Source organism: Oncorhynchus gorbuscha, linkage group LG01, assembly GCF_021184085.1.
Source record: "Oncorhynchus gorbuscha isolate QuinsamMale2020 ecotype Even-year linkage group LG01, OgorEven_v1.0, whole genome shotgun sequence".
In the NCBI taxonomy this organism is placed as follows: Eukaryota; Metazoa; Chordata; class Actinopteri; order Salmoniformes; family Salmonidae; genus Oncorhynchus; species Oncorhynchus gorbuscha.
This window is the reverse complement of record NC_060173.1, coordinates 6,007,204-6,033,577: the sequence shown is the minus strand read 5'-3', so window position 1 is coordinate 6,033,577 and position 26,374 is coordinate 6,007,204. Positions and strand designations below refer to the sequence as shown.

The window sequence follows — 26,374 nt, the reverse complement described above, 5'->3', positions numbered from 1 at the left end:
CCTAGGACCATGCCTCAGGACTACCTAGCATGATGACTCCTTGTTGTCCCTAGTCCACCTGGCCGTGCTGCTGCTCCAGTTTCAACTGTTCTGCCAGCGGCTATGGAACCCTGACCTATTCACTGTGATTACTATTATTTGACCATGCTGGTCATTTATGAACATTTGAACATCTTGGCCATGTTCTGTTATAATCTCCACCTGGCACAGCCAGAAGAGGACTGGCCACCCCTCATAGCCTGGTTCCACTCTAGGTTTCTTCCTAGGTTCTGGCCTTTTCTAGGGAGTTTTTCCTAGCCACTGTGCTTCTACACCTGCATTGCTTGCTGTTTGGGGTTTTAGGCTGGGTTTCTGTACAGCACTTTGATACATCAGCTGATGTAAGAAGGGCTTTTATAAATACATTTGAAAAAGCTGTGAGGAAGTTTTTACTTCCACTTGTATGTTGACTCCATATTGAAGTTGAGGTTTTACGTTTTGGCTGACTTTTCTTAGCGGCTATACAATCATCTCGAATTGAATTACGGGACTTTTCAGGCCCCGAAGTAAACATAATTGTACACTCGCAAACACCCATTAAAAATGAGGGCTGAGGTACTTATGTTGCAAACTTCCCTTGCTTGGCTAATCATTTGGATCGAATACAAATATGGCAACCAGGATCCCCCCCCCAAGGGCATAAGGTGAGTGGACGAGGGTGTGTCTTGGATGAGTTTGAAACGCAGCCACTGCCTACTGGTGAGGGTAAGTGGATGAGGGATTGCATTGGTGAAAATGCACCATCACCAGTGTTGCCAACAAATTTTCAGGGTAAGTTGCTAGAGGCAGGCTGATTTGTTGCTAAAAGTTGTTGTGATGTCATTGCGTGATAACGTAAAAGTGCGTCATTACGTAGAATATATAATATCGTTACTCAAATTGACTGGCCATCTCGGCAAAAAATATGATTTGACATTTGTTCAGGTACAGAATTCCACTCTTTTCTTTCCAATTTGATTGAGACCTGTTGAATTATGTTGTAAGTTCTGCTCAAGCTCAAACATTCGTGACCAACTATATTCATTGGGTTTGGCTTGTCCAACCCGTACTACTGCTGCTGCAGTCAGCCAACAATGATTTGCAATTTGCTGAAATTGCTGCTGGCCTGCTGCTGCCTGTGCACGAGCTGAGCACCTGCTGCTGACGTCACTCACAATGCACGTTTGCAGCCAGGCACGTGTGTTGTGACTGAGTGTGACAGAAATAGTTGTCTGTATCATTTTGCGGCAAAATGCGTGCATTTTAGCGTTTGAGTCACTTTTCAAAAGTTGCTAAAAGTTCCAAATACATTTTTGAAAGTAACTCAATTTGTTGCTAGGTGCTGTTTGGAAAAAAAAGTTGCTAAATCTAGCAACAAAATTGCTACGTTCGCATCACTGACCATAACACGTTGGATGCCAACCGCCGACATGAAGCAACACAGGTAGCTAGCTAGCCAGGACACCAATAGGCAGTGGCTGCGTAAAGAAAATAACCAATATAAATATAATGAGGGGTTCCTGCAGATGCAGGAATGGTCCTCAATTCCACCATAATGATCTGGACCTCTGAGCAGATCACACAATAAACTGACATCCACTCTCTTCATTTTTTAAATTTCACCTTTTATTTAACCAGGTAGGCTAGTTGAGAACACCTTTATTTAACCAGGTAGGCCAGTTGAGAACACCTTTATTTAACCAGGTAGGCTAGTTGAGAACACCTTTATTTAACCAGGTAGGCCAGTTGAGAACACCTTTATTTAACCAGGTAGGCTAGTTGAGAACACCTTTATTTAACCAGGTAGGCCAGTTGAGAACACCTTTATTTAACCAGGTAGGCTAGTTGAGAACACCTTTATTTAACCAGGTAGGCTAGTTGAGAACACGTTCTCATTTTCAACTGCGACCTCTCCCTCTCAATTATATTTCAATTACTGGATTGTCATGACGTAACAATGTACATATTGCCAATTCTCAAGAAACAGCCCATGCAAAAAAAAAGAGACTCATTTCCTGTAAAATACACGTGGGACTGTTCCAACAATACCACATCTGCGTGATTAACCACTCAACTCGAGCCTACCTACCCATTTGCAGTTCGGTAATTCCTTGTCATTAACCCCTACAGATCTGATAGATGCCACTCTGAATTACCACTGAGCTAGTCTACAGCTAGGGACTGTGCCTCAGACTCAACAGTAAACAGTATAGTGGGCTATCCTCAGAGCCTAGTGCCTGTGCTGCCTTGCACTTTGTTGTAGGGTACTTTTCCATTGGTATTTACACTCCCCCAACCCAAAATAAAATACATTTTTTTTGTGTGCTTTTTTTTGCCATGGTGTAGAGGGAGAAAAATTTAGTTTAATAGCTAATTTCATGCAATTTTACACATTTGCCATGAGACTGAAAGAAAATGTTGCTGTTTTAATGCTCAGTGATTCTTGTAAGATGAGGCAATCAACTGTTCCCCAAAACATATTCGTCTTAACAAAAGTGTAATATATATATTGATAGTATCAGCCATCACACCATGTAAAGGAAAAAACTCCTAATTTTCTTCATAAAATACAAATCAAATGTTGGGTCCTTGGCACTCTCCTATCTGGCAGGTTTTTCTCCCGTACACAACCGGCAGGAAGCGGGGGAGACACGGTCTAACGATGTCGCTAGCTAGGTAGTTATATCACATGGTGTTCCCCCAGCCTCCCGTCTGGTGTGCTTGCGGGGGGCAACCGGTAGAGTATCCTCATCCCCCCTTGTCGTGCGCTGTTTTCCCGCAGGTATGTTAACGACTGTGAGGGCAGGCGGGAGTGAAAACTCAGATAATACTTTTATTTCCCTTTTGACCCACATTCAAAAGAGTGCAGAAACGCCCCGAATTATGGGCTGCAGTTACACACTATTGGAATCGGTTTAGCTACTGCCACTGGTTCTGACTAGAGGAAGTACGGCCAGAGATAATAGAAAAGCAGGAGATACGAATTCCAGCGGAAATGGGATGCAGACACATACAGTATAACGCTCCGCCCAGCAGGCTGTCGATCAATCGCGTTCACGTTGTCATGTTGCGTCACGCAATCCATTCTAAAAGTCAAAGAGTGATTTCCACATTTGTGGCTATTCATGATATCTGCGTTTTCTGTGAAAAAGAAGAATCTGTCTCCCTTATTCTTTGAATGTAAATTTGTGTCAGAATTTTGGGAAAACCTTGCAAAGTACTTATTTACCATTATGAACACTGCCTATAATTTTAACATAAAATATATAATATGTTACTATTGCAATGATAACAAAACCACGGAAATGATAGTTAATTTTTTAACTATTGTTGCCAAATACTTTATACACAAACAAAAAATCCAAAATTATATACCAAAATTACCAATTTTTCTGATTGAGTTTAATTATCTTATTTGAACACAAACCCTAGTGAATAACTACAATAATAACATCTTCATTAATCATTATAATACGATATTTTCAGAGTGAATATAATTGCACTTAAAATGTTTATTTTTTGTATTTTATTTGTATTTATATTTTTGTTGTATGTTTGAGCATTGTTAATACCTGTGTTTTGTTTGCTAGACATGTTTGATGTAGCAATGTAAGTTGATTTTTGTATTATGAATAAAATAAATCTAAAATATTTTTTTATATTTTTTTAAGAGTATTAGTCGAGAAACTTGCCTATTTTATTCGGAAGTACGTTATGTGACTATTTCAAAGTCAAAAAGACATTACAGAGGACAAGTTACGTATCTTAAATGTTGGATTTTGTTGTTGCAATGTTTTGCTTCTTGTTCACGCAATTCGTGCTAATAATGGGTTTTGGTGCTTGGCAATTGACTCCCATTGAAGCAGAGCATTTCTTACCCATAATCCACCGCGTGGCACATTGACAACGTACAGTGGGCGTTAATACGAGTCCAATGGAGTTTCCCATCTCCTTTAAAAGTATCTATGTGACGGCTAGTCACAACCTAGCTAGCTTGGCTACTTGTGTCTCAGTCAGGTATGTTTTTCTAGTACTCAGTGTTTTTAATTTTCCTGGAAAGTAATAGTTATTACTTGTTAGTTGACAAGTGTGTATACATATGGTTTGGTATTGTTTGTTGAGACAGATTTGTGTTGTTGTTGTTGCTGTCCGTCGGAAATGCTAATTAACTTGTGCTAAGCTAACGGTAGCTATTCATCTAGCTACCTAGTTTCATCTAGTTAGCTAACGTTAGCTAGCTAACTCTTTCGTCTTCACTCTTTGTTATTGAGTTTTTGCCTGACCCAATGTTTTTAAGGGGAAGCCTAAGATACGTTTGTAAAGTAAAATGTTGTCTCTTCAAACGAAGCGTATTGATTGTTTAACATTGTCGTAATGAACTAACAGCTTTTGTTGACATATGTGGGCACAACTATGTAAACATCACTAGTTAACTAACTATAGTCTGTGGCTGGCGTGAAAGTTTTCATGCTATTTGCACTCAACCTTTACCACCAAATACTTTTATTATATTAAGTTAACAAGACAACTAGGTCAATCCTTTTCTGAATCATTTCTGATTAGAAGGATGCAGGCACATTTTGAATGGTTTCATACAGTAAGTAGCACTGTTCTCTCAATCAATAACCTGTTTATTCAGGTATATTATCTGTCTATGATGTTGTGTCCCATGCCTAAGACCTGAAACACAATGTCTCTTATCTCCTGTGTCTACAGTGTTGGGAATGCAGCCACCACTCCCACCGGATGCAGTCAGAGAGCTGGTGTGTTCCTGTCTTCACAGGGACCCAGTAGCCGCTGATCTGAGATGCAGCCTGTTTGTGGCAGCTGCTCAGAACTACAAGCGGGACTCAGTTCTTAGACCATATCCCCCCAGATACATCAGAGACAGAGACACCAAGGAGTTTGATGAATTGGTGAGGAATTGGACAGGACAGAAAACACTGATATTTTCCATATCAAAGATAAGGCTTGACTTATAATTCAAACCTTCAGGTACAGGCTCTCTGCCTAAAAGTCAAGCATAATATTCACCATCACTGGCACCTGTCCTACACCTGTTCTGTGTTATAGCTGAGTCTACTGGTTATTGTCTGGGTCGTGTTCATTAGAGCATACAACAGAAAATGTTTTAGAATCTTTTGCAGTGAAAAATTAAATGTAGCATTTCTTATTTCTTAAGTCCAGTTAGTGCCTCTGTTTCAGTCAGTTTTCTTACATTTGGTGCCTAATGAACATGACACTGCTCTTGTGTTCCTTCCCAGCTGTCAGATGTCAGCAGTTTGCCTGGTGTGAGGGAGCTGGTGAGACTGAGACCTGGTGAAGCTGACCATCATCTGGCCCTCACACACTGGGTTCTCTCCTCCAAGAGCTTCGCTGTGAAAACACTACAGAAAGACGAGGTAAAGGCAATAATATCTCAAAAGAAAAGTGTGCAGGATACACACTGCACTTGACAGATGTCCTTTCCACTGCCTTCTTCTCTGCCCTCCAATAGTATGCCAAGCTGTGTAACCTGACGGAGAGTGAGGGGATCTCCACGCCTGTTCCAGACTTCCTGTTTGAGCTGGAGTACTGCGACCAGATGAACGCCAAGTTTGAGAAGACACGGGCGGGACGCGACCTCTTCTATGCATTCCACGGCAGCCGACTGGAGAACTTCCATTCTATCATCCACAACGGACTACACTGCCACCTCAACAAGGTCAGTTAATGTGACAGTAAGATGGCAGCTTCCAGTCCTGTGATGACTGTAATGATCCTTATATTTCTTTGGGGTTCCCAGTAGTTCTGCTTGAGTATATATTTTCAGATTGATGATTTTTTAAAAATTTTTGGTTGGTTGATGAATAAGTCCACAGATAATTGTTATGTTTAGACAAAAGCCAGTATTAGCTACACAAAAGGAATGGACTTTCATTTCTTGACAGACGTCGTTGTTCGGAGAGGGCACCTACCTCACCAGTGACCTCAGCATGGCGGTCCTCTACAGTCCCCATGGCAACGGTTGGCGTGACAGTCTCCTGGGACCGCTGCTAAGCTGTGTCGCCGTGTGTGAGGTCATCGACCACCCAGACGTTAAGTGCCAGGTGAAGAGGAAAGGTCAGAGCTTTGTCCAGAACGTTTACACAACACTCTTTATTTACTTAGGCACCCTGACTCTCCTCTTGTCCCCTCTATCCATGTCAGTTCTCTTGATGTTTGCCTCTTGCACAACATCGACCTCATAACAAATGAGTGGACCGTGCAACAATATCATGTCAACGATGGCTGCCTCTCAAAGTCCAGTAAATGTCAGTAATCATTTCTCTAAACCGGTTTCAGACTCGGAGACCATTGACCGTCAGCGCTCCAGAGCCAGGAACAGTGAAGGAGGAGAGGTCCCTCAGAAGTACTTTGTGGTCACCAACAATCAGCTGCTCCGAGTCAAATACCTGCTAGTGTACTCTCAGAGAAGACACCTGTCCAGGTTAGTACCTGCTAGTGGAGTCTCAGAAAAGATTGCTGCAGCTTCCCTAACTCTGATCGGACCGAGTATGGATCCAACTAGGTCCTCGGGTCCATTTGGAACGGGTTTCTATATTTTTAAAAATCAAGCAGATGTCACAAAGTGCTGTACAGAAACCCAGCCTAAAACCCAAAACGGCAAGCAATGCAGGTGTAGAAGCACGGTGGCTTGGAAAAACTCCCTAGAAAGGCCAAAACCTAGGAAGAAACCTAGAGAGGAACCGGGCTATGTGGGGTGGCCAGTCCTCTTCTGGCTGTGCCGGGTAGAGATTATAACAGAACATGGCCAAGATGTTAAAAAGTTAATAGATGACCAGCAGGGTCCAATAATACATCTAATGCATATGGGATCCGGATGGGAAAGCCCCTGGTCCATTTGGAACGGACCTGTGAAGGCTTAGTCTGTAGACAGTATGGTGATAGTTGTATTATCTTTGCTGCCCTCTATTGGTGTTGTGGTGAGTTGCCAGTACATTAGCAGAACTGATAAACATTTCAACAGGATGACAGTTCTGTCACTGCTTTAGATTTTCTCTCGGATAGGACCATTTGACTTCTGTTGTGACTTTTTTAGACCTTTTTAGAGATGACAACTTGTGTGACGTGATTGTAATGTGATTTTTCTGATGTGTTTCCAGACATTCCCGGGGCAGGTCATGGCTAGTCAGACATCACTTTGCCATTATGATGAGTCTCTATCTGCTGCTACTCATCTTCATCGGTGCCTTCAACTCCACCACATTCCTCTCCTTCTGGAACAGGCTTTTCCGGTGACGTCACAATCGCAAGACTGTCTCGTCCGGTGACCTCACAATCGCAGGACCACACTCTTCTGGTGACGTCACAATGAAATCACCGGACCTCACTAATCGCAGGACTTCTGTTGCAGTCACACGAGTCTCTGGTGCTTTCCTACTGCAGCCCCGGTTGGTCCAACCTGAGGCTCTCTATAGGCTTATTACCCCCAGTGTTTCCTGGGGAAATGGTTTCTCTTTTCCATCCTTAGGGCTGACATTGAGGACTTGTTGAACTTGACACACTGCTCTTCCCATATCTGAATATTCAAACCGTTTCTTATGAGAAGGAATAGTTCATATATACATGGACCATACTTGTCATTCATAGTGCCTTCCATAACAGAGAGAGACACCGACCGACCGAGAGACAATCGGACAGATGGGCAAATAGGACATCAATATTATACACTATTTCCCTTTAATCTCTTTCCTTTCTTCCACCTCTTTGTATGTACAGTATAGGTGGTTATTACCACGAGGTCGACCGATTAATCGGAATGGCCGATTTTAATTAGGGACGATTTCAAGTTTACATAACAATCGTAAATCTGTATTTTTGGACACCAATTTTGTTTGAATTATTATTTTTACACCTTTTATTTAACTAGGTAAATCAGTTAAGAACACAATCTTATTTTCAACGACGGCCTAGGAACGGTGGGTTAACTGCCTCGTTCAGAGCAGAACGACAGATTTTCACCTTGTCAGCTCGGGGGATCCATTCTTGCAACCTTACAGTTAACTAGTCCAACGCAATAACGACCTGCCTCTTGTTGCACTCCACGAGCAGCCTGCCTTTTACAAGAATGCAGTAAGCCAAGGTAAGTTGCTAGCTACCATTAAACTTATCTTATAAAAAACAATCAATCATTCATAATCACTAGTTTACTACACATGGTTGATATTACTAGATATTATCTAGCGTGTCCTGCGTTGTGTATAATCTGACAGCATACAAGTATCTAAGTATCTGACTGAGTGGTGGTAGGCAGAAGCAGGTGCGTAAACATTCATTCAAACAGCACTTCCATACGTTTTGCCAGCAGCTCTTCGTTGTGAGTCAAGCATTGCGCTGTTTATGACTTCAAACCTATCAACTCCCGAGACGAGGCTGGTGTAACCGAAGTGAAATGGCTAGCTAGTTAGCGCATGCTAATAGCTTTTCAAACGTCACTCGCTCTGAGACTTGCTCTGCATGGGTAACGCTGCCTCGAGGGTGGCTGTTGTCGTTGAGTTCCTGGGTCGAGCCCAGGTAGGGGCGACGAGAGGGACGGAAGCTATACTGTTACACTGGCAATACTAAAGTGCCTATAAGAACATCCAATAGTCAAAGGTTAATGAAATACAAATGGTATAGAGGGAAATAGATAGTCCTATAATAACTACAACCTAAAACTCCTTACCTGGGAATATTGAAGACTCATGTTAAAAGGAACCACCAGCTTTCATATGTTCTGAGCAAGGAACTGAAACGTTAGCTACATAGCACATATTGCACTTTTACTTCTCCAACACTTTGTTTTTGCATTATTTTAAACCAAATTGAACAGGTTTCATTATTTATTTGAGGCGAAATTCATTTTATTGATGTATTATATTAAGTTAAAATAATTGTTCATTCAGTATTGCTGTAATTGTCATTATTACAAATAAATAAAAATCGTCCGATTTAATCTGTATCGGCTTTTTTGGTCCTCCCAATAATCTGTATCTGCGTTAAAAATCATAATCGGTCGACCTCTAATTACCACCACTGGTTATAACACCCTAAGGCTGTTTCCACATGGTTATTACCACCACTGGTTATAACACCCTAAGGCTGTTTCCACATGGTTATTACCACCACTGGTTATAACACCCTAAGGCTGTTTCCACATGGTTATTACCACCACTGGTTATAACACCCTAAGGCTGTTTCCACATGGTTATTACCACCACTATGGTTATAACACCCTAAGGCTGTTTCCACATTGTTATTACCACCACTATGGTTATAACACCCTAAGGCTGTTTCCACATTGTTATTACCACCACTATGGTTATAACACCCTAAGGCTGTTTCCACATGGTTATTACCACCACTGGTTATAACACCCTAAGGCTGCTTCCAAAGGGTTATCACTATGGTTATTATCACTACTATGGTTATAACACCCTAAGGCTGTTTCCACATGGTTATTACCACCACTATGGTTATAACACCCTAAGGCTGTTTCCACATTGTTATTACCACCACTATGGTTATAACACCCTAAGGCTGTTTCCACATGGTTATTACCACCACTGGTTATAACACCCTAAGGCTGCTTCCAAAGGGTTATCACTATGGTTATTATCACTACTATGGTTATAACACCCTAAGGCTGTTTCCACATGGTTATTACCACCACTATGGTTATAACACCCTCCACATGGTTATTACCATTATGGTTATAACACCCTAAGGCTGCTTCCAAAGGGTTATCACTATGGTTATTACCACTACTATGGTTATAACACCCTAAGGCTGTTTCCACATGGTTACTGACCCCCACGATGAAATTGGGGAGGGGACTGCATATCTGTCTCTGTATGTTACTTATGTTAGTCACAATATCTCAGACAGCACTGGGACGATTAAGACGAAACTTGGATGAATGACACATCTTGCAATAAAGATTCGGCATTTTACAAAATTATGCTGATTGGCCAGATGGTGGCGCTATAACAAGAGATTGAAAATGCTAACTTTAAAAGGTCATGACCCTCACCCTGTTTGACCTAAAGCCATGAAAATCGGTCCCTCTACTCACAAGGAGCACATTTGCCTCAGGGACTCATAAGCAATGTTCCCTCTAATCTGCGTGCGGTCGCGCAGTAGCCCTTAGACTGCCGCATGACTCAGCCCTTACTCCACACAGACCGGTGCGGCATAACCAATCAGAGCTGGAGAGTGGGCCTATATGCAAATATACCATTGCCATATATGGATCTGTGCTATTTACTTTGAACTGCACTGTGTTTTACAGCTGTGGTCAGGAGTAGATGCTCTTGTTTTGAGATCCAAAGCGAACGCTGCATGTAGCCACGTGTGCACATTTTGTTCATATTCTTTGCTAGTTAGTTATTAGCCCACTTATAGATAATTTGTAGTCAGTGTAACGGATGTGAAACGGCTAGCTTAGTTAGCGGTGCGCGCTAAATAGCGTTTGCACTTGCTCTGAGACCTTGAAGTAGTAGTTCCCGTGGGTGACTGTTGTCGATGTGTGCAGAGGGTCCCTGGTTCGCGCCCGGGTATGGGCGAGGGGACGGACGTAAAGTTATTCTGTTACATCAGCAATAGGGGAGTGAATTGCTTCTTATAAGAGCACAAATCATGTACATTTCTAGTCCTCTTTTAAAATTGTTTTTTTAACAAGTAAGGTAAAGAATTTATTCTTTATTTTCTTACAGGGGCAGTGTTGTATTTTGAGCCGGGCTTGAATAAGCTAATTAGATTATCTGTAATAATGGTATGAGAATAATAATGATCAATTTTATTTTGTAGAGTGGTTTATTCCATCAAACACAACATTTTCAGTCACATTCTTGTCTGAAGGACAAGTTGATAACCAGTTTCATGTTTAAGCCCTGCATGTTTTTTGTGTTTTTTTGTGTTTTTTTCTTTCTCAATAGGCTCATAGAATGTAGGCTTTACATTGAACACCACACATTGGCTGTTACTGTAGGCTGAACGATAGAACAGCTGTTTCCAGGTTAAAATATTGTGGCATGCATTTTCTCCATGGATTGAAGGGGAAAAAAACTAGTTTAGTCAGTAAGGATGGAATTACGTAAATAAACATGTTTTTGAGTCATAGTATATGGAAATTTGTAGTACAAAATTATATCAAATATCAATATTTTACTTACAAACTGAAAACATTTAGCAAATGGTCAGTTTGCAAAATGCAATTTGTAGTTTAGCATTTTATCACGTTAAACAATTCCAATTCTTAACAGATATTTTAATCAAGAAATATCCCTCTCGAACCAGATTCATTAAAACATTTGCATTAGAACATTAGTTGTTTTCAAAAGAGAGTCAATAGCTGCCTAAAAGTGACTTGCATCGTCGTTATCTGTCAATTTGATACCATTCTTTTAATCTATTTGTAACGGATGTGAAACGGCTAGTTTAGTTAGCGGTGTGCGCTAAATAGCGTTTCAATCGGTTACGTCACTTGCTCTGAGACCTTGAAGTAGTAGTTCCCCTTGCTCTGCAAGAGGAAAAAATTAGTTTTAATGTCTCCAACATAAGTGCAAGTGTAACGGATAGCTTAGTTAGCGGTGGTGCGCACTAAATAGCGTTTCAATCGGTGACGTCACTTGCTCTGAGACCTTGAAGTAGTAGTTCCCCTTGCTCTGCAAGGGCCGTGGCTTTTGTGGAGCGATGGGTAACGATGCTTCGAGGGTGACTGTTGTCGATGTGTGCAGAAGGTCCCTGGTTCGCGCCCGGGTATGGGCGAGGGGACGGACGTAAAGTTATACTGTTACATATTCTCAACCTTTTATAAGTATAATTTGTCTTGTATTCCGTCTGGAAAATAACAGCTGCAAAGTTGGAATGTTGCCCTGAACATCCAAACATAAAAGTGGATAGTAGTTGTTGTGCTTTCAGACAGGCGGTGACCTGCAAAACTGTGCTTTTATCTGATTTATCTCTGTCTTACTAATAACCTTTTAGAATTCTAATTGAATGGAGAAGCAGCTTACATCCTCTTGATTTTTATCATCTTAGTTGTATCTCGTAGAAGCATGTGATTGTAACTGAGATATCCAAGATGTCTGTGGATTGACCGAATGAAGACAAGACATTGTTTTTACTGTACTCAGATTACCACCAGTGCTTGTGACTCTTTTTTTTTCTTTTTCTTGAACTATGTCTTCACTTTTACATGTATTTATTTTTTACAAATATTAACCAGGCATCAGAAGGATGTTCAGAGAACAACCAGCCCATTGTTGGACCAGGCTTTATTCTCACTTTCTACTGTTTCTGTTATGTAGGTGTAGCAGACTGTCTCAGAGGAGAGTACCGCGTTGCAGGTGTAGCAGACTGTCTCAGAGGAGAGTACCGCGTTGCAGGTGTAGCAGACTGTCTCAGAGGAGAGTACCACGTTGCAGGTGTAGCAGACTGTCTCAGAGGAGAGTACCGCGTTGCAGGTGTAGCAGACTGTCTCAGAGGAGAGTACCGCGTTGCAGGTGTAGCAGACTGTCTCAGAGGAGAGTACCGCGTTGTAGGTGCAGCAGACTGTCTCAGAGGAGAGTACCGCGTTGTAGGTGTAGCAGACTGTCTCAGAGGAGAGTACCACGTTGCAGCGGCAGCAGACTGTCTCAAATCAAATTTTATTTGTCACATACACATGGTTAGCAGATGTTAATGCGAGTGTAGCGAAATGCTTGTGCTTCTAGTTCCGACAATGCAGTTATAACCAACAAGTAATCTAACTTATAATTCCAAAACTACTGTCTTATACACAGTGTAAGGGAATAAAGAATATGTACATAAGGATATATGAATGAGTGATGGTACAGAGCAGCATAGGCAAGATACAGTAGATGGTATCGAGTACAGTATGAGTATATGAGATGAGTATGTAAACAAAGTGGCATAGTTAAAGTGGCTAGTGATACATGTATTACATAAGGATGCAGTCGATATAGAGTACAGTATATACGTATGCATATGAGATGAATAATGTAGGGTAAGTACATTATATAAGGTAGCATTGTTTAAAGTGGCTAGTGATATATTTACATCATTTCCCATCAATTCCCATTATTAAAGTGGTTGGAGTTGAGTCAGTGTCAGTGTCAGTGTGTTGGCAGCAGCCACTCAATGTTAGTGGTGGCTGTTTAACAGTCTTGATGGCCTTGAGATAGAAGCTGTTTTTCAGTCTCTCGGTCCCAGCTTTGATGCACCTGTACTGACCTCGCCTTCTGGATGATAGCGGGGTGGACAGGCAGTGGCTCGGGTGGTTGATGTCCTTGATGATCTTTATGGCCTTCCTGTAACATCGGGTGGTGTAGGTGTCCTGGAGGGTAGGTAGTTTGCCCCCGGTGATGCGTTGTGCAGACCTCACTACCCTCTGGAGAGCCTTACGGTTGAGGGCGGAGCAGTTGCCCTACCAGGCGGTGATACAGCCCACCAGGATGCTCTCGATTGTGCATCTGTAGAAGTTTGTGAGTGCTTTTGGTGACAAGCCAAATTTCTTCAGCCTCCTGAGGTTGAAGAGGCACTGCTGCGCCTTCTTCACGATGCTGTCTGTGTGAGTGGACCAATTCAGTTTGTCTGTGATGTGTATGCCGAGGAACTTAACTTGCTACCCTCTCCACTATGTGGATAGGGGGGGGTGTTCCACCGATGTGGATAGGGGGTGTTCCCTCTGCTGTTTCCTGAAGTCCACAATCATCTCCTTAGTTTTGTTGACGTTGAGTGTGAGGTTGTCGCGATACGAAACCTTCAGCCCCGCCCCTTGGCCGGCAGTGGGGCTGCTAAAGGTGGTTAGCGTCCTGTTCTCTGGATTGGACAGGGCACTATAGATACTTCAGGTTATCTCGGTATAACCAGGACCGCTCGCGTAGCCCTGCCTCTCTTTCTATATCGAAGCGTTGTCCGCGTAGAGAGGTCTTTTGCCTTGTCACTCTCAACGGTCTAGCTCTAGCTGGGATGTGTGAACCCCACCTTTATCCTCTAGACTCTTTGCTTCACCACTAATTGATCCCTGAGTTGTTATTAAGCACTAGTCCTACCAGTCTCTCTATGATTTCCCTGTGGTTGAGTGTTTCCCCTCTGTGATGTATCTAGTTTAAAGTGTGAAGACCTTTAGTCAACTTAGTCTCACTACTCTGCCCGTCGGCTATGTATCGCTTGGAAAATAAAACTTAGATAGATCGATAAGACAATTAAATGAATCACTACTGGACACATCTTCCTTCTTGTCTTTTAATGGTAACTCATTCTGTCATCGAACATTGATCCCCGTTTCCAGTGTCCCGGTAGCGGGGAGTGTCAGAGTTGTTATCTCCCGTGCCGTTAACTGTCTTTGAGAGAACCTTTTACTCGAGACAAAATAAGACTACCGTTTATTTTTGAAAACACTCTGTTTTTTGTCTTTTACAATCAAACACACTTCAAAATACACAATTTGTTACTCGGTCACACACAGCGTTAATAAAAAACATGCAATTGACTTAATGCTCTTATAAAATGCCTGGTACAATGATAACACTTATCTCTATATTAAATACTTGTAATAGTTATTTAATTACCTTTGAGAGATGACGAGGAGACCCACAAGATCCGGAGCAGAGTTTCAATTGGTCCGAGTTCTTTTATAACTTAGTTAGTAGCGACTCCCCTCTACTGGCTGAGAGGTTGACTTGAAGTCGGCGGTTTACTAAATTGAGAGATGCAAGTTTGGACTGGATGAGAGAACCCACTGGTGATTCCCTGCCCCAAATGGAATATCAAAAAGTCTGTGTCCGCAACGAGGTCGAGATGCTGAGCTCAATCGAGAGGTTCCGAAGAACACTTCTGGATGTATTTGCATCAACACCCACGCGCCTGGCGCAAAATCACAGGGTCAATTCAGACATCCATAAGAAAAAGCAAGGGATAACCTTAAGGTCTAGAGTGGCTCTCAACCCCGTTGAACTACCGCAGTGTCAATGGCCCGCAACAAGGTCGAGATGCTGAGCTCAATCGAGAGGTTCTGGAGAACACTTCTGGATATATTTGCATCAGCACCCACGCGCCTGGCGCAAAGCGACAAAACAACTGGTCAATAGTTAAACGGTATATCGGAGAGTCACTTCTCAGATCCAACAAGTTAGAATCTTTTAAGTAATTTGAGTCAGGTGTCAATTTACCCAAAGTCAAATGGTTGTCTAAATGAATTCAGAATTCAAGAAGTCAGCGCCAAAGTAATGGCAAATGTCTCTTTATATACCTTTTGATTCTCTGCACCCGATCCGCTGCTCCTCCCTCAGAGCAGAGAGGGTGATGACATATCTTACAACAGGAAATACTTTTCTTACAGTGCATATATGGGCCTCTGGTTATGACAGAGCCTATTACTCTAGCAATAATGAGGAAACACTTTTCTTACAGTGCGGATATGTCCCTCTGTTTATGACAGTGCCCTTACTCTATCAGCAATGAGTCTATCAGCTGTTCCCATTCAGAGGTGTCACTTGAGGCAGAGGGTGATTCTTCCTGACACCAGTCAGGTTCAATAGTTGGTTGGCTTGAGTCGTCTTCTGGTGGCTTTGCCCAATCCGGTATTTCAGTAGACGAGGTCATCTCTGTCTCTACCCTTGGTGGGTAAGACAGGGGGAGAGGACCAGGAGGTAGATCCATTTGGCGTTTTACTACAAGGTTATTTTCCTGACACCACACTCCGAGGGCCCTCACCTCCTCCCTGTAGGCAGTCTCGTCGTTGTTGGTAATCAAGCCTACCACTGTTGTGTCATCCGTAACCTTGATGATTGAGTTGGAGGCGTGCGTGGCCACGCAGTCGTGGGTGAACAGGGAGTACAGGAGAGGGCTCAGAACGCACCCTTGTGGGGCCCCAGTGTTGAGGATCAGCGGGGAGGAGATGTTGTTGCCTACCCTCATCACCTGGGGGCGGCCCGTCAGGAAGTCCAGTACCCAGTTGCACAGGGTGGGGTCGAGACCCAGGGTCTCGAGCTTGATGACGAGCTTGGAGGGTACTATGGTGTTGAATGCCGAGCTGTAGTCGATGAACAGCATTCTCACATAGGTATTCCTCTTGTCCAGATGGGTTAGGGCAGTGTGCAGTGTGGTTGAGATTGCATTGTCTGTGGATCTATTTGGGCGGTAAGCAAATTGGAGTGGGTCTAGGGTGTCAGGTAGGGTGGAGGTGATATGGTCCTTGACTAGTCTCTCAAAGCACTTCATGATGACGGAAGTGAGTGCTACGGGGCGGTAGTCGTTTAGCTCAGTTACCTTAGCTTTCTTGGGAACAGGAACAATGGTGACCCTCTTGAAGCATGTGGGAACAGCAGACTGGTATAGGGATTGATTGAATATGTCCGTAAACACACCGGCCAGCTGGTCTGCGCATGCTCTGAGGGTGCGGCTGGGGATGCCGTCTGGGCCTGCAGCCTTGCGAGGGTTAACACGTTTAAACGTCTTACTCACCTTGGCTGCAGTGAAGGAGAGACCGCATGTTTTTGTTGCAGGCCGTGTCAGTGGCACTATATTGACCTCAAAGCGGGCAAAAAAGTTATTTAGTCTGCCTGGGAGCAAGACATCCTGGTCCGTGACTGGGTTGGTTTTCTTCTTGTAGTCCGTGATTGACTGTAGACCCTGCCACATACCTCTTGTCTGAGCCGTTGAATTTAGATTCTACTTTGTCTCTGTACTGACGCTTAGCTTGTTTGATAGCCTTGCGGAGGGAATAGCTGCACTGTTTGTATTCGGTCATGTTACCAGACACCTTGCCCTGATTAAAAGCAGTGGTTCACGCTTTCAGTTTCACGTGAATGCTGCCGTCAATCCACGGTTTCTGGTTAGGGAATGTTTTAATCGTTGCTATGGGAACGACATCTTCAACGCACGTTCTAATGAACTCGCACACCGAATCAGCGTATTCGTCAATATTGTTATCTGACGCAATACGAAACATATCCCAGTCCACGTGATGGAAGCAGTCTTGGAGTGTGGAGTCAGCTTGGTCGGACCAGCGTTGGACAGACCTCAGCGTGGGAGCCTCTTGTTTTAGTTTCTGTCTGTAGGCAGGGATCAACAAAATGGAGTCGTGGTCAGCTTTTCCGAAAGGGGGGCGGGGCAGGGCCTTATATGCATCGCGGAAGTTAGAGTAACAATGATCCAAGGTTTTTCCACCCCTGGTTGCGCAATCAATATGCTGATAAAATTTAGGGAGTCTTGTTTTCAGATTAGCCTTGTTAAAATCCCCAGCTACAATGAATGCAGCCTCCGGATAAATGGTTTCCAGTTTGCAAAGAGTTAAATAAAGTTCGTTCAGAGCCATCGATGTGTCTGCTTGGGGGGGATATATACGGCTGTGATTATAATCGAAGAGAATTCTCTTGGTAGATAATGCGGTCTACATTTGAGTTCCTGTATGTTTCTTTCATCACACCATGTCTCGTTAGCTATAAGGCATACGCCCCGCCCCTCTTTTTACCAGAAAGATGTTTGTTTCTGTCGGCGCGATGAGTGGGGAAACCCGTTGGCTGCACCGCCTCGGATAGCATCTCTCCAGTGAGCCATGTTTCCGTGAAGCAAAGAACGTTACAGTCTGATGTCCCTCTGGAATGCTACCCTTGCTCGGATTTCATCAACCTTGTTGTCAAGAGACTGGACATTGGCAAGAAGAATGCTAGGGAGTGGGGCACGGTGTGCCCGTCTCCGGAGTCTGACCAGAAGACCGCCTCATTTCCCTCTTTTTCGGAGTCGTTTCCTTGGGTCGCTGCATGGGATCCATTCCGTTGTCCTGTTTGCAAGGCAGAACACAGGATCCGCGTCGCGAAAAACATATTCTTGGTCGTACTGATGGTGAGTAGACGCTGATCTTACAGTCGACAACGGTGGCTCAGGTGAAACCTAGAGAGGAAATGTGGGGTGGCCAGTCCTCTTCTGGCTGTGCCGGGTAGACTACTGAATATATGTAATGAAGCCTAAGATGACCCGTAAAAAAGGGTACTACAAATTTATTTGTAAGAAATAACACGTACAAAAAGCAAAAAAAACTGCATAGTTTCCCTAGAAAGGCCAAAACCTAGGAAGAAACCTAGAGAGGAACCGGGCTATGTGGGGTGGCCATCCTCTTCTGGCGCCGGAAGATTATAACAGAAAAACAAGATGTTCAAATGTCATGCATGGTCAAATAAAATGCAGAAATTACAGTCAGGTGGACTGGGGAAAAATCATGCAATCAGGTCCTGATTTTCTGGCCAGTTTTTGTTTTATACGTGGCCAAGATGTTCAAATTTCATAAATGACCACAGTTGAAGTGTACTTATGATTTAAAAAAATACAGGCCTCTACATGCTTTGTAAGTTGGAAAACCTGAAAAATCGTCAGTGTATCAAATACTTGTTCTCCCCACTGTACATCAGATAACATGGACTGCCACTCATACAGGTAAAGACACCAGTACATAACTTACACACAATTCAGAGTTCATACTGTATATTGTTATTGTGTATATATTTCCATACAACCATTTTATTTTTTTAACAACTTTATTACTTAGCTATTTGTGGATATTTTTGTTTAGGAGAGCTTGCAAGTAATCATTTCACTGTACTGTTTACACCCTGTATCCTGCGCACGTGACAAATAAACTTTGATTTGATGATCAACTCACCATTCATATCAGCTATCATAGTCAATAGAATAGGTGACTGACTTGACCAACACTATCTAGTCATCATTGACATTGACTATTTTCATTTTTAGAAAAATAACGTTCCCGTAGTAAACGGGATATTTTGTCAGAACAAGATGCTAGAATATGCATATAATTGACAGCCTAGGATAGAAAATATTGTCTGTGAGTAAAACAGAACTGATGTTGCAGGCGAAAGCCTGAGAAAAATACAATCTGGAAGTGCCTCATGTTTTTGAAAGCGCTGCTTTCCAATGCGTCCCTATTGAGCAGTGAAATGGGCGATCAACCAGATGACTTTTTCTCCTATTCCCCAAGGTGTCTACGGCATTGTGACGTAGACGTAGTTACGCATTTAGCGGCTACATTGCGCAAAGGGTCACCTGATGCTGCCGAGGTGGCTGTCGGGTAAAATACAGAGGTAGCCTTTATTCCAATCTGTCCAACTGAAAAACGAATTGTCCCGGTGGATATGTTATCGAGTAGATATTTGAAAAACACCTTGAGGGTTGATTATAAACAACGTTTGCCATGTTTCTATCGATATTAATGGAGCCAATTTGTAATATTTTTCTAATTTGTAATATTTTTCAGTGTTTTCAGTGACCGCAATTTCTCAGCCAAACATGAAGAAAAAACGGAGCTATTTCGCATACAAAAATAATATTTTTGGAAAAAAGGAACATTTGCTATATAACTGGGAGTCTCCTTAGTGAAAACATCCGAAGCTTATCAAAGGTAAATGATTTAATTTGATTGCTTTTCTGATTTCCGTGACCAAGTTACCTGCTGCTAGCTGGACAAAATGCTATGCTAGGCTATCGATAAACTTACACAAATGCTTGTCTATCTTTGGCTGTGAAGCATATTTTGAAAATCTGAGATGACCGGGTGATTAACAAAAGGCTAAGCTGTGTCTCAATATATTTCACTTGTGATTTTCATGAATATGAATATTTTCTAGGGATATTCATGTCCGTTGCGTTATGCTAATTAGTGTCAGTCGATAATTACTCTCCCTCATGAGGGATGGGGAGTCACTAGTTAACTACCTCAAATGTAATATCCATCATGACTCTAATAAAAGAACCACCCGGGTAACTTGGTCTACTTTTCCTTTACAATGGCAGTGGGTGCACCGTTCCTGGAGGTACTGCAAAACCAGGTCAATGTGTGAATTTAATATATGGTCTACATTATGAAAATCCATTTACTGTTTTGCAACAGCTCTATGTGTCTTATGGACTCTGTTCTAAAAACTCAACAACCTTGTTCCAAAATAAATGCTTGCAGACGATTGAGAAACTGTAATAGGTTGTTTCCTGATTTAAATAGTACAAGAGTACAGTACCATGAGGGACAAAGATGATGACAGCACCTGGTATTCCCAGGCAGTCTCCCATCCAAGGACTAACCAGGCCTGACCTTGCTTAGCTTTTGAGACCGGGCGTATTGTATTGTAATGTATATATGATGCACGTAAACACTTCACTGTACCATTTACACCCTGTATCCTGTGCACGTGACGAATAAACGTTGATGTGATGATCAACTCACCATTCATATCAGCTATCATAGTCCACATACAGTGGGGCAAAAAAAGTATTTAGTCAGCCACCAATTGTGCAAGTTCTCCCACTTAAAAAAGATGAGAGGCCTGTCATTTTCATCACAGGTACACTTCAACTATGACAGACAAAATTAGAGAAAAAAATCCAGAAAATCACATTGTAGGATTTTTAATGAATTTATTTGCAAATTATGATGGAAAATAAGTGGGAGAACTTGAACAATTGGTGGCTGACTAAATACTTTTTTGCCCCACTTGTATATCTGAAGTTTTCAGGTTTGGTTCGTTTCAAGTGTATTAGTCTATAAATAAATCTCTTTGCCAAAATTCATCATCTCTCCCATGTCTTATTCAACTAGTAGTAGTTCTGAAATGTTTTCTGTCTGCCAACATTCATCATCTCTCCCATGTCTTATTCAACTAGTAGTAGTTCGTTCTGAAATGTTTTCTGTCTGCCAACATTCATCATCTCTCCCATGTCTTATTCAACTAGTAGTAGTTCTGAAATGTTTTCTGTTTGCCAACATTTTACTCCCTCATCTATGTTTAATGTAACACACATACATTAATTATTCCTTTCGGGTTGCCAATCCTGAAGTGAAGTTTGTTCTATAGAAACTATTTGACTCTGTGTGCCACAGAAACTATTTGACTCTGTGTGCCGCAGAAACTATTTGACTCTAGCCACAAAATGAAGTAAATTAGAAGTGGGGGGAGAATTTCTGCCAAAATCAATGGAAACTCTCATTTGCAAATGTTGGACTTATGATTACACTGTAGATGAGCTAGATGAAGGCAAGATTGAACAAGGCGGTATTGAATGTGTGAATAATGTCTGTCACCTTGATTACTCAAAAGTCTCTCAACCTGTGTTCACCTACGTTGTAAACTTTCCTTCATAGGAAATATATGTACATAGCCTCGCTATTGTTATTTTACTGCTGCTGTTTAATTAGGCTAGGTTGTAGGAACCTCATGATGGGTACAGGGACAGTATCATGTAGTAGCCTAAACCGAACTTTCAGGATGAATCAAACCAGTGTAGTTTTTATTCATCAATATAAAGTATTTTCTGCGTAATGGCATTTTATGTGCATGATATGAAGTTTATTGTAGTGACTGACTAAGCTTAATTGTAAAAGTATGCCTCAACAGAGCCATGTTTGCTAAAGTCTATTATGCTGAGCACACATGTAGTTAGGCAGCCAGGACCATAGGCCGGGACCACTCCGTAGGACGCACTGTCGGTCTAGCTCTTACTGCAGTCCAGTGTCATGGACATCTTTGAAGTTTGGCCTCTAGTAATTTAGGAGGGCAACTTTATAAAGGCCTCCTCACAATGACCTTAGACAGATTTAAAAATACATAGGCTTTGTTTGCGTTGATGGTGTATGTATTGAAGTCAACTGGGGCGGCAAATAGCCTAGTAGTTAGAGTATTGGGCCAGTAACTGAGGTTGCTGGATCAAATCCCTGAGCTGACAAGGTACAAATCTATTGTTCTGCCCCCTGAACAAGGCAGTTAATCCACTGTTCCTAGGCCGTCATTGAAAATAAGAATTTGTTCTGAATTGACTTGCCAAGTTAAATATATATTTTTTAAAGTGGTTCAACATTCAAATGCGTTTTGATTGACCACATAGGAGAGGCGACGGTCGGTGGAAGTCTGGCGCCACCAAGTGGACAATTATTTTAGTTCCCTTGTGGCATCAACGCTTCCTGAGATATTATACAAAAGATAACATGTTATGTCAGTTTTATTATCTACAAATTATTTCTCCAACCCCTATTTGATAGATTCTTATTCCAATTTAGCTGTAAATCTGGTTTTAACTCTATAAGGATTTGTCTCGTTTCCGATTGGAGGGCGGATGCCCACGTCAGTTTGGAACCTACCACTGTGTTCTTTGTAACAGTGAAAAGTGTCTTTTCCCGACGTTGATCAACTCCCAGTCTATGTCACCATTCATTTTAAATAGCATCATCTTTGATATTTGTTGTAAAGTGTACAGAGCTCATTTAGGTGGAACCGTTACCGGATTTGACGTGTCTGAGAACGGCACCTTCCTCCCGAAAGCATTGCAGTATTGCTTCTCGGCCTTTTGGCTAAGATCAAGTGTAGTGTATTGATTATCTGTTTACCCGGGACTGTCCCCAACTGATGCTAGAATAACCCCTGCTTTCTTCTCAGATCACGTAATGCTGACGTGCACCCTTTCACTATCTTCGGGTGTGACTGTGGGAAGAGGGCCCTGGAAATTGAACTGCTCCCTTTTAGAAGATGATAGAGTAGTTAGCCAGTACAGAGAGCAGTTCAGCCAGTGGCAGACGCTACAGGACTTCTTTGACACACGAGCACAGTGGTGGGAAATGGTGAAGGGAAGGATGAGGACTTTCTTTAGAGAGATAGGAAAGGAAAAAAGCAAAGAAAAAGATAGACGCATGGTGGGACTGCAAAAGCGACTGGAAAGGTATTTTAACCTATGCCAACAGGGCCTTGATTTTAACCAAGAAATTAAAGAAGTAAAAAAGGAAATGGCATTTTTAGCAGAACAGAGAAGCAAGGGGGTTATTTTAAGAAGCAAGGAAAGGGAATTAGAAGAGGAGGAGAAGTGCACAAGGTACTTTTTTAAGAAAATAGTAAGGGTAGGTTAATGACTCGTTTAAAAAATAAAGATGGGGTTTTAAAAACAGATACAGAAGGAATAAAAGAAGTAGTTGAGGATTTTTATGGGGAACTGTTTGGGGAAAAGATGTGTGCGAGGGAACAATGGGGGACCTTTTAACATACCTCGACAAGACCCTACCCAATACAGACGACCTGACAAAAGACCTGACGAGGACAGAAATCGACCAAGGACTGAAACATTTTAAGAGGGGTAAATCACCGGGGGAGGACGGCCTCCCTTTGGAGTTTTATCTGACCTTTTGGGATGTTTTAGCCGACGAACTTCTGACTGTTTTTACCGACTTCGAACACCTTGACAGACTACCTGACAGTTTTAGAGTGGGGATCGTGACTCTTTTATACAAGAAAAATGACAGGACGGACCTGAAAAACTGGAGACCGATTACCCTTTTAAACTTTGATTGTAAACTTTTTTACCAAAGTTTTAACACTCAGAATGTCTTCTGTTTTAGGGGAGGTGATCCACCCGGACCAAACCTGTGCTGTGCCCGGAAGGAAGATCACGGACAGCCTGATATTGATCTGAGATGCCATCTGTTATGTGAGAGACGGACAAATGCGGCTTGTAGTCCTAAATTTAGATTTTGAAAAAGCCTTTGATCGGGTCTCGCACCAGTACCTCTTTAAGGTACTGCAAAAAATGGGTTTCCCGGACAGGTTCTTAGCTTGGGTGGGACTGCTGTACGGGGACATCACCAGCAAAATCCTTGTAAATGGGCATCTGTCAAAAGCAGTGGGAGTACACTGCGGCGTCCGTCAGGGCTGTCCGTTATCTCCTCTTCTGTTCGTGGCCTGTATTGAACCACTGGCACAGGTCTTGAGAAGGGACCAAGGGATCAGTGGGGTGGGTATCCCGGGGAGTGGGGGGATGACCGCCAAGTGAGTCTTTTACATGGACGACGTCAACATTTTATGTACCGACCTTTTATCCCTCGACAGGACTCTGGACAGGACTGACTGGTATGGACGAGGCCTCTGGGGCGAGACTGAACAGAAACAGAGGCCCAATTCTTTGGACCGTGGGCAGACCCAGACTTGACCAGACTACCTCTGACAGTTAAACGGACAGACATAAGGGTACTGGGGGTAAAGTTTGACCGGGGGGGAGGAGGGAGCGGTAACTGGAGTGGAATCCTGGGGACTGTAAGACAGAGACTGGGTTTTTGGGGACTACGACAGCTGACTTTTGAGGGCAAGGTTTTAATCATTAAAGCTGTGATTTTACCTGTGCTTTTATTAATCAGTTCTGTTTTTATCCCCCCACGAAGGAGTATTTTAGACCTGGAGCGAATGCTTTTTTACTTCCTGTGGGGAGACAAGTGGGAGAGGCTGAGGAGGGAGGTGGTCAAGAGGCCCAGGTCCAAGGGGGGGGGAAAGGCTTGCCTGACCTCTACTTATTTACATTTACATTACATTTAAGTCATTTAGCAGACGCTCTTATCCAGAGCGACTTACAAATTGATTGTTCCTGGGCAGCCGCTACACAGCGTTACATCTGACTCTTGCCACCTCCCCGGTCAACAACAAGACTCAGGCCCTCGCACGGTTCTGGCTGGGATCTTACCTCAGGACTCTGAGGCTGATCCCAGTCGACCTGCGAGCCCCGGTCTCTTTCCTGCTACCCCCGCCCCTACGTCCAGCTCCAGAAGTTTTTAAGACATTTTAAACTGGAAAAAAAAAAAAAAAACTGAAACAGTCACGGTCTTAACAAAACACCGCTCTCTTCTCTCTCTTGTGCAGGAGCGGGAACCAGTATGTCCAGTGCGCGGGCTCGCTATAGGTGAGCCCACAACGGTTTGGCGCAACGTGGCCCATCCTGCTCTCCTGAATCGGCATCGGGACCTGTCCTGGATGGTCGCCCACGAGATCCTCCCGGTCAGGGCCGTTATGCACTCACGGGGCATGGCGAGGACATCCGCGTCCCCCCCGACCAGGCTGCGGCCAAGAAGAGTCGGTGAGGCACATGCTCTGGGAGTGCAGAGCCGCCAGGGACTTGTGGAAGGAAGCAGGCCCCCTGATCTCCTCGTGTCTGCCATCAGGGGAGGACCTAACACCTCAGCTCGTGCTGTATGGGGTGGGCCGAAGGCCCATTCCATCGAAGACCTTCACCAAGCTCTGGCCCACCCTCACGTGCCTGAAGGAAGCACTGTGGTCCTCCCGTAACCTGCTGGTAGCGAAAAACGTAAAGACCACGCCCAGGCAGTGGCCATGGTAGCCACGGAAGCCCTGGGGTGGTACGAAAGGAAGGGGGCCTCGACCCCAGGCGAAGGGTCCCCCACAACACCCTAGGTCCCGGCGGCCACGGCGCCTAGGGTGATGCGCCTAGGGGAGGGATCTCCTCTGGGCCCCGAAGGACGGGACGATGATCTATTCAGAAGAGCAGGATGAGGTGAGCTTGATAAAGACTCACCCCGCTCCTGTACAAGGGACTGAAGAAAGCTTTTTAACAAAGTGGCTTTTTAACATGTTTTACCTTTGTTAGATCACCAGCACACATTTTAAATGGCTTTTACAGATTTGATGTTTTTACAAAGAAAGTACTTTTATTCAAGGTTGTTTTCATTGGTTTTAACATGTACTTTTTAACAAATTTAAATGTAACTTTCAAATGCTGTGTTTTATGCTTTGTTGCCGTTTTGATGTGTGTAAATGATGTAAAAAATGTATGAGCTGTTTTTAAAGGAATTGTGTCAATAAAACACAATAAAAAAATCTGTTCTTATCAGTTTAATATCTGATACGTCCCCTATCTGGGGACCATATATTAAATAGATTTTTGGAATAGGGAGATGGAATAGGGGCTTTCTCCGTCCACTCCACGCATCGACCTGGTATTGCATTACCTCCAGGAACGGTGCACCCCCTTCCGTTGTAAATATAAATGAGACGAAGTTAACCGGATGTTACTTTTATTAGAATCATTACGTTTGAGCAAGTCTGTCAATGATTCCTAGAAAGTGGTGAAGCCACTCGGCCTTGACGATTTCATGCCTTTTGTATGTGTATAAAATGATGTACAAAAATACAGATGAGCTGTTTTCAAAGGAAATGCAACAAAACTTCCAGAAGAAGACACCTGTTCTCACTTGCACTACTTTCTAGGCATCATTGACAGACTTGCTCTAACGTAATGATTCTAATAAAACCAGATTTACAGCTAATCTGGAATAATAATCTATCAAATAGGGGTGTAGGAAACCATTTGCAGATAACAATATTGACACACAACATTTGATCTTTTACAAAATATCTCAGGTAAAATAATTGTCCACTTGGTGGCGCCAGACTTCCACCGACCGTCGCCTTGTTCAAGCTGAACTATGTGTTCAATCAAAATGCATTTTAATGTTGAACCACTCGACTTCATTACATAGTACATCATCAACACAAAT

The 26,374-nt window shown here is 42.9% G+C and overlaps 1 protein-coding gene, 1 non-coding gene and 1 pseudogene across 4 annotated transcripts; all 3 read left to right on the top strand.

The window, feature by feature from the left end:
• Positions 1-3,935: 3,935 nt before the first annotated feature.
• LOC123994910 (protein mono-ADP-ribosyltransferase PARP16-like) lies at positions 3,936-7,892 on the top strand. Of its 3 annotated transcripts, none has more exons than XM_046298142.1 (7): positions 3,936-4,035; positions 4,735-4,934; positions 5,283-5,420; positions 5,516-5,722; positions 5,949-6,120; positions 6,343-6,487; positions 7,164-7,892. In XM_046298142.1, exons 2-7 carry the CDS (start codon positions 4,743-4,745, stop codon positions 7,297-7,299), a joined length of 990 nt encoding a protein of 329 aa, XP_046154098.1. In that variant the 5' UTR covers positions 3,936-4,035; positions 4,735-4,742; the 3' UTR covers positions 7,300-7,892. The 3 variants fall into 3 exon arrangements, with proteins under 3 accessions (XP_046154098.1, XP_046154177.1, XP_046154014.1); XM_046298221.1 differs by lacking the exon at positions 3,936-4,035 and adding an exon at positions 4,319-4,615 and having other exon boundaries at positions 5,949-6,107; positions 7,164-7,298; XM_046298058.1 differs by lacking the exon at positions 3,936-4,035 and adding an exon at positions 4,588-4,615.
• Positions 7,893-24,444: 16,552 nt separating this feature from the next.
• On the top strand, positions 24,445-25,648 carry LOC123994845 (annotated as a pseudogene).
• On the top strand, positions 25,649-25,847 carry LOC124048669. The gene has a single exon (XR_006841272.1). It is a non-coding gene; the product is annotated as a U2 spliceosomal RNA (small nuclear RNA).
• Positions 25,848-26,374: the final 527 nt, after the last annotated feature.

Excerpts from the sequence above, each read along its gene's own strand:
- LOC123994910 (XM_046298058.1), top strand. Across the intron at positions 4,935-5,282 it reads CCAAGGAGTTTGATGAATTG|CTGTCAGATGTCAGCAGTTT; the intron begins GTGAGGAATTGG and ends GTTCCTTCCCAG. Across the intron at positions 5,723-5,948 it reads TACACTGCCACCTCAACAAG|ACGTCGTTGTTCGGAGAGGG; the intron begins GTCAGTTAATGT and ends ATTTCTTGACAG.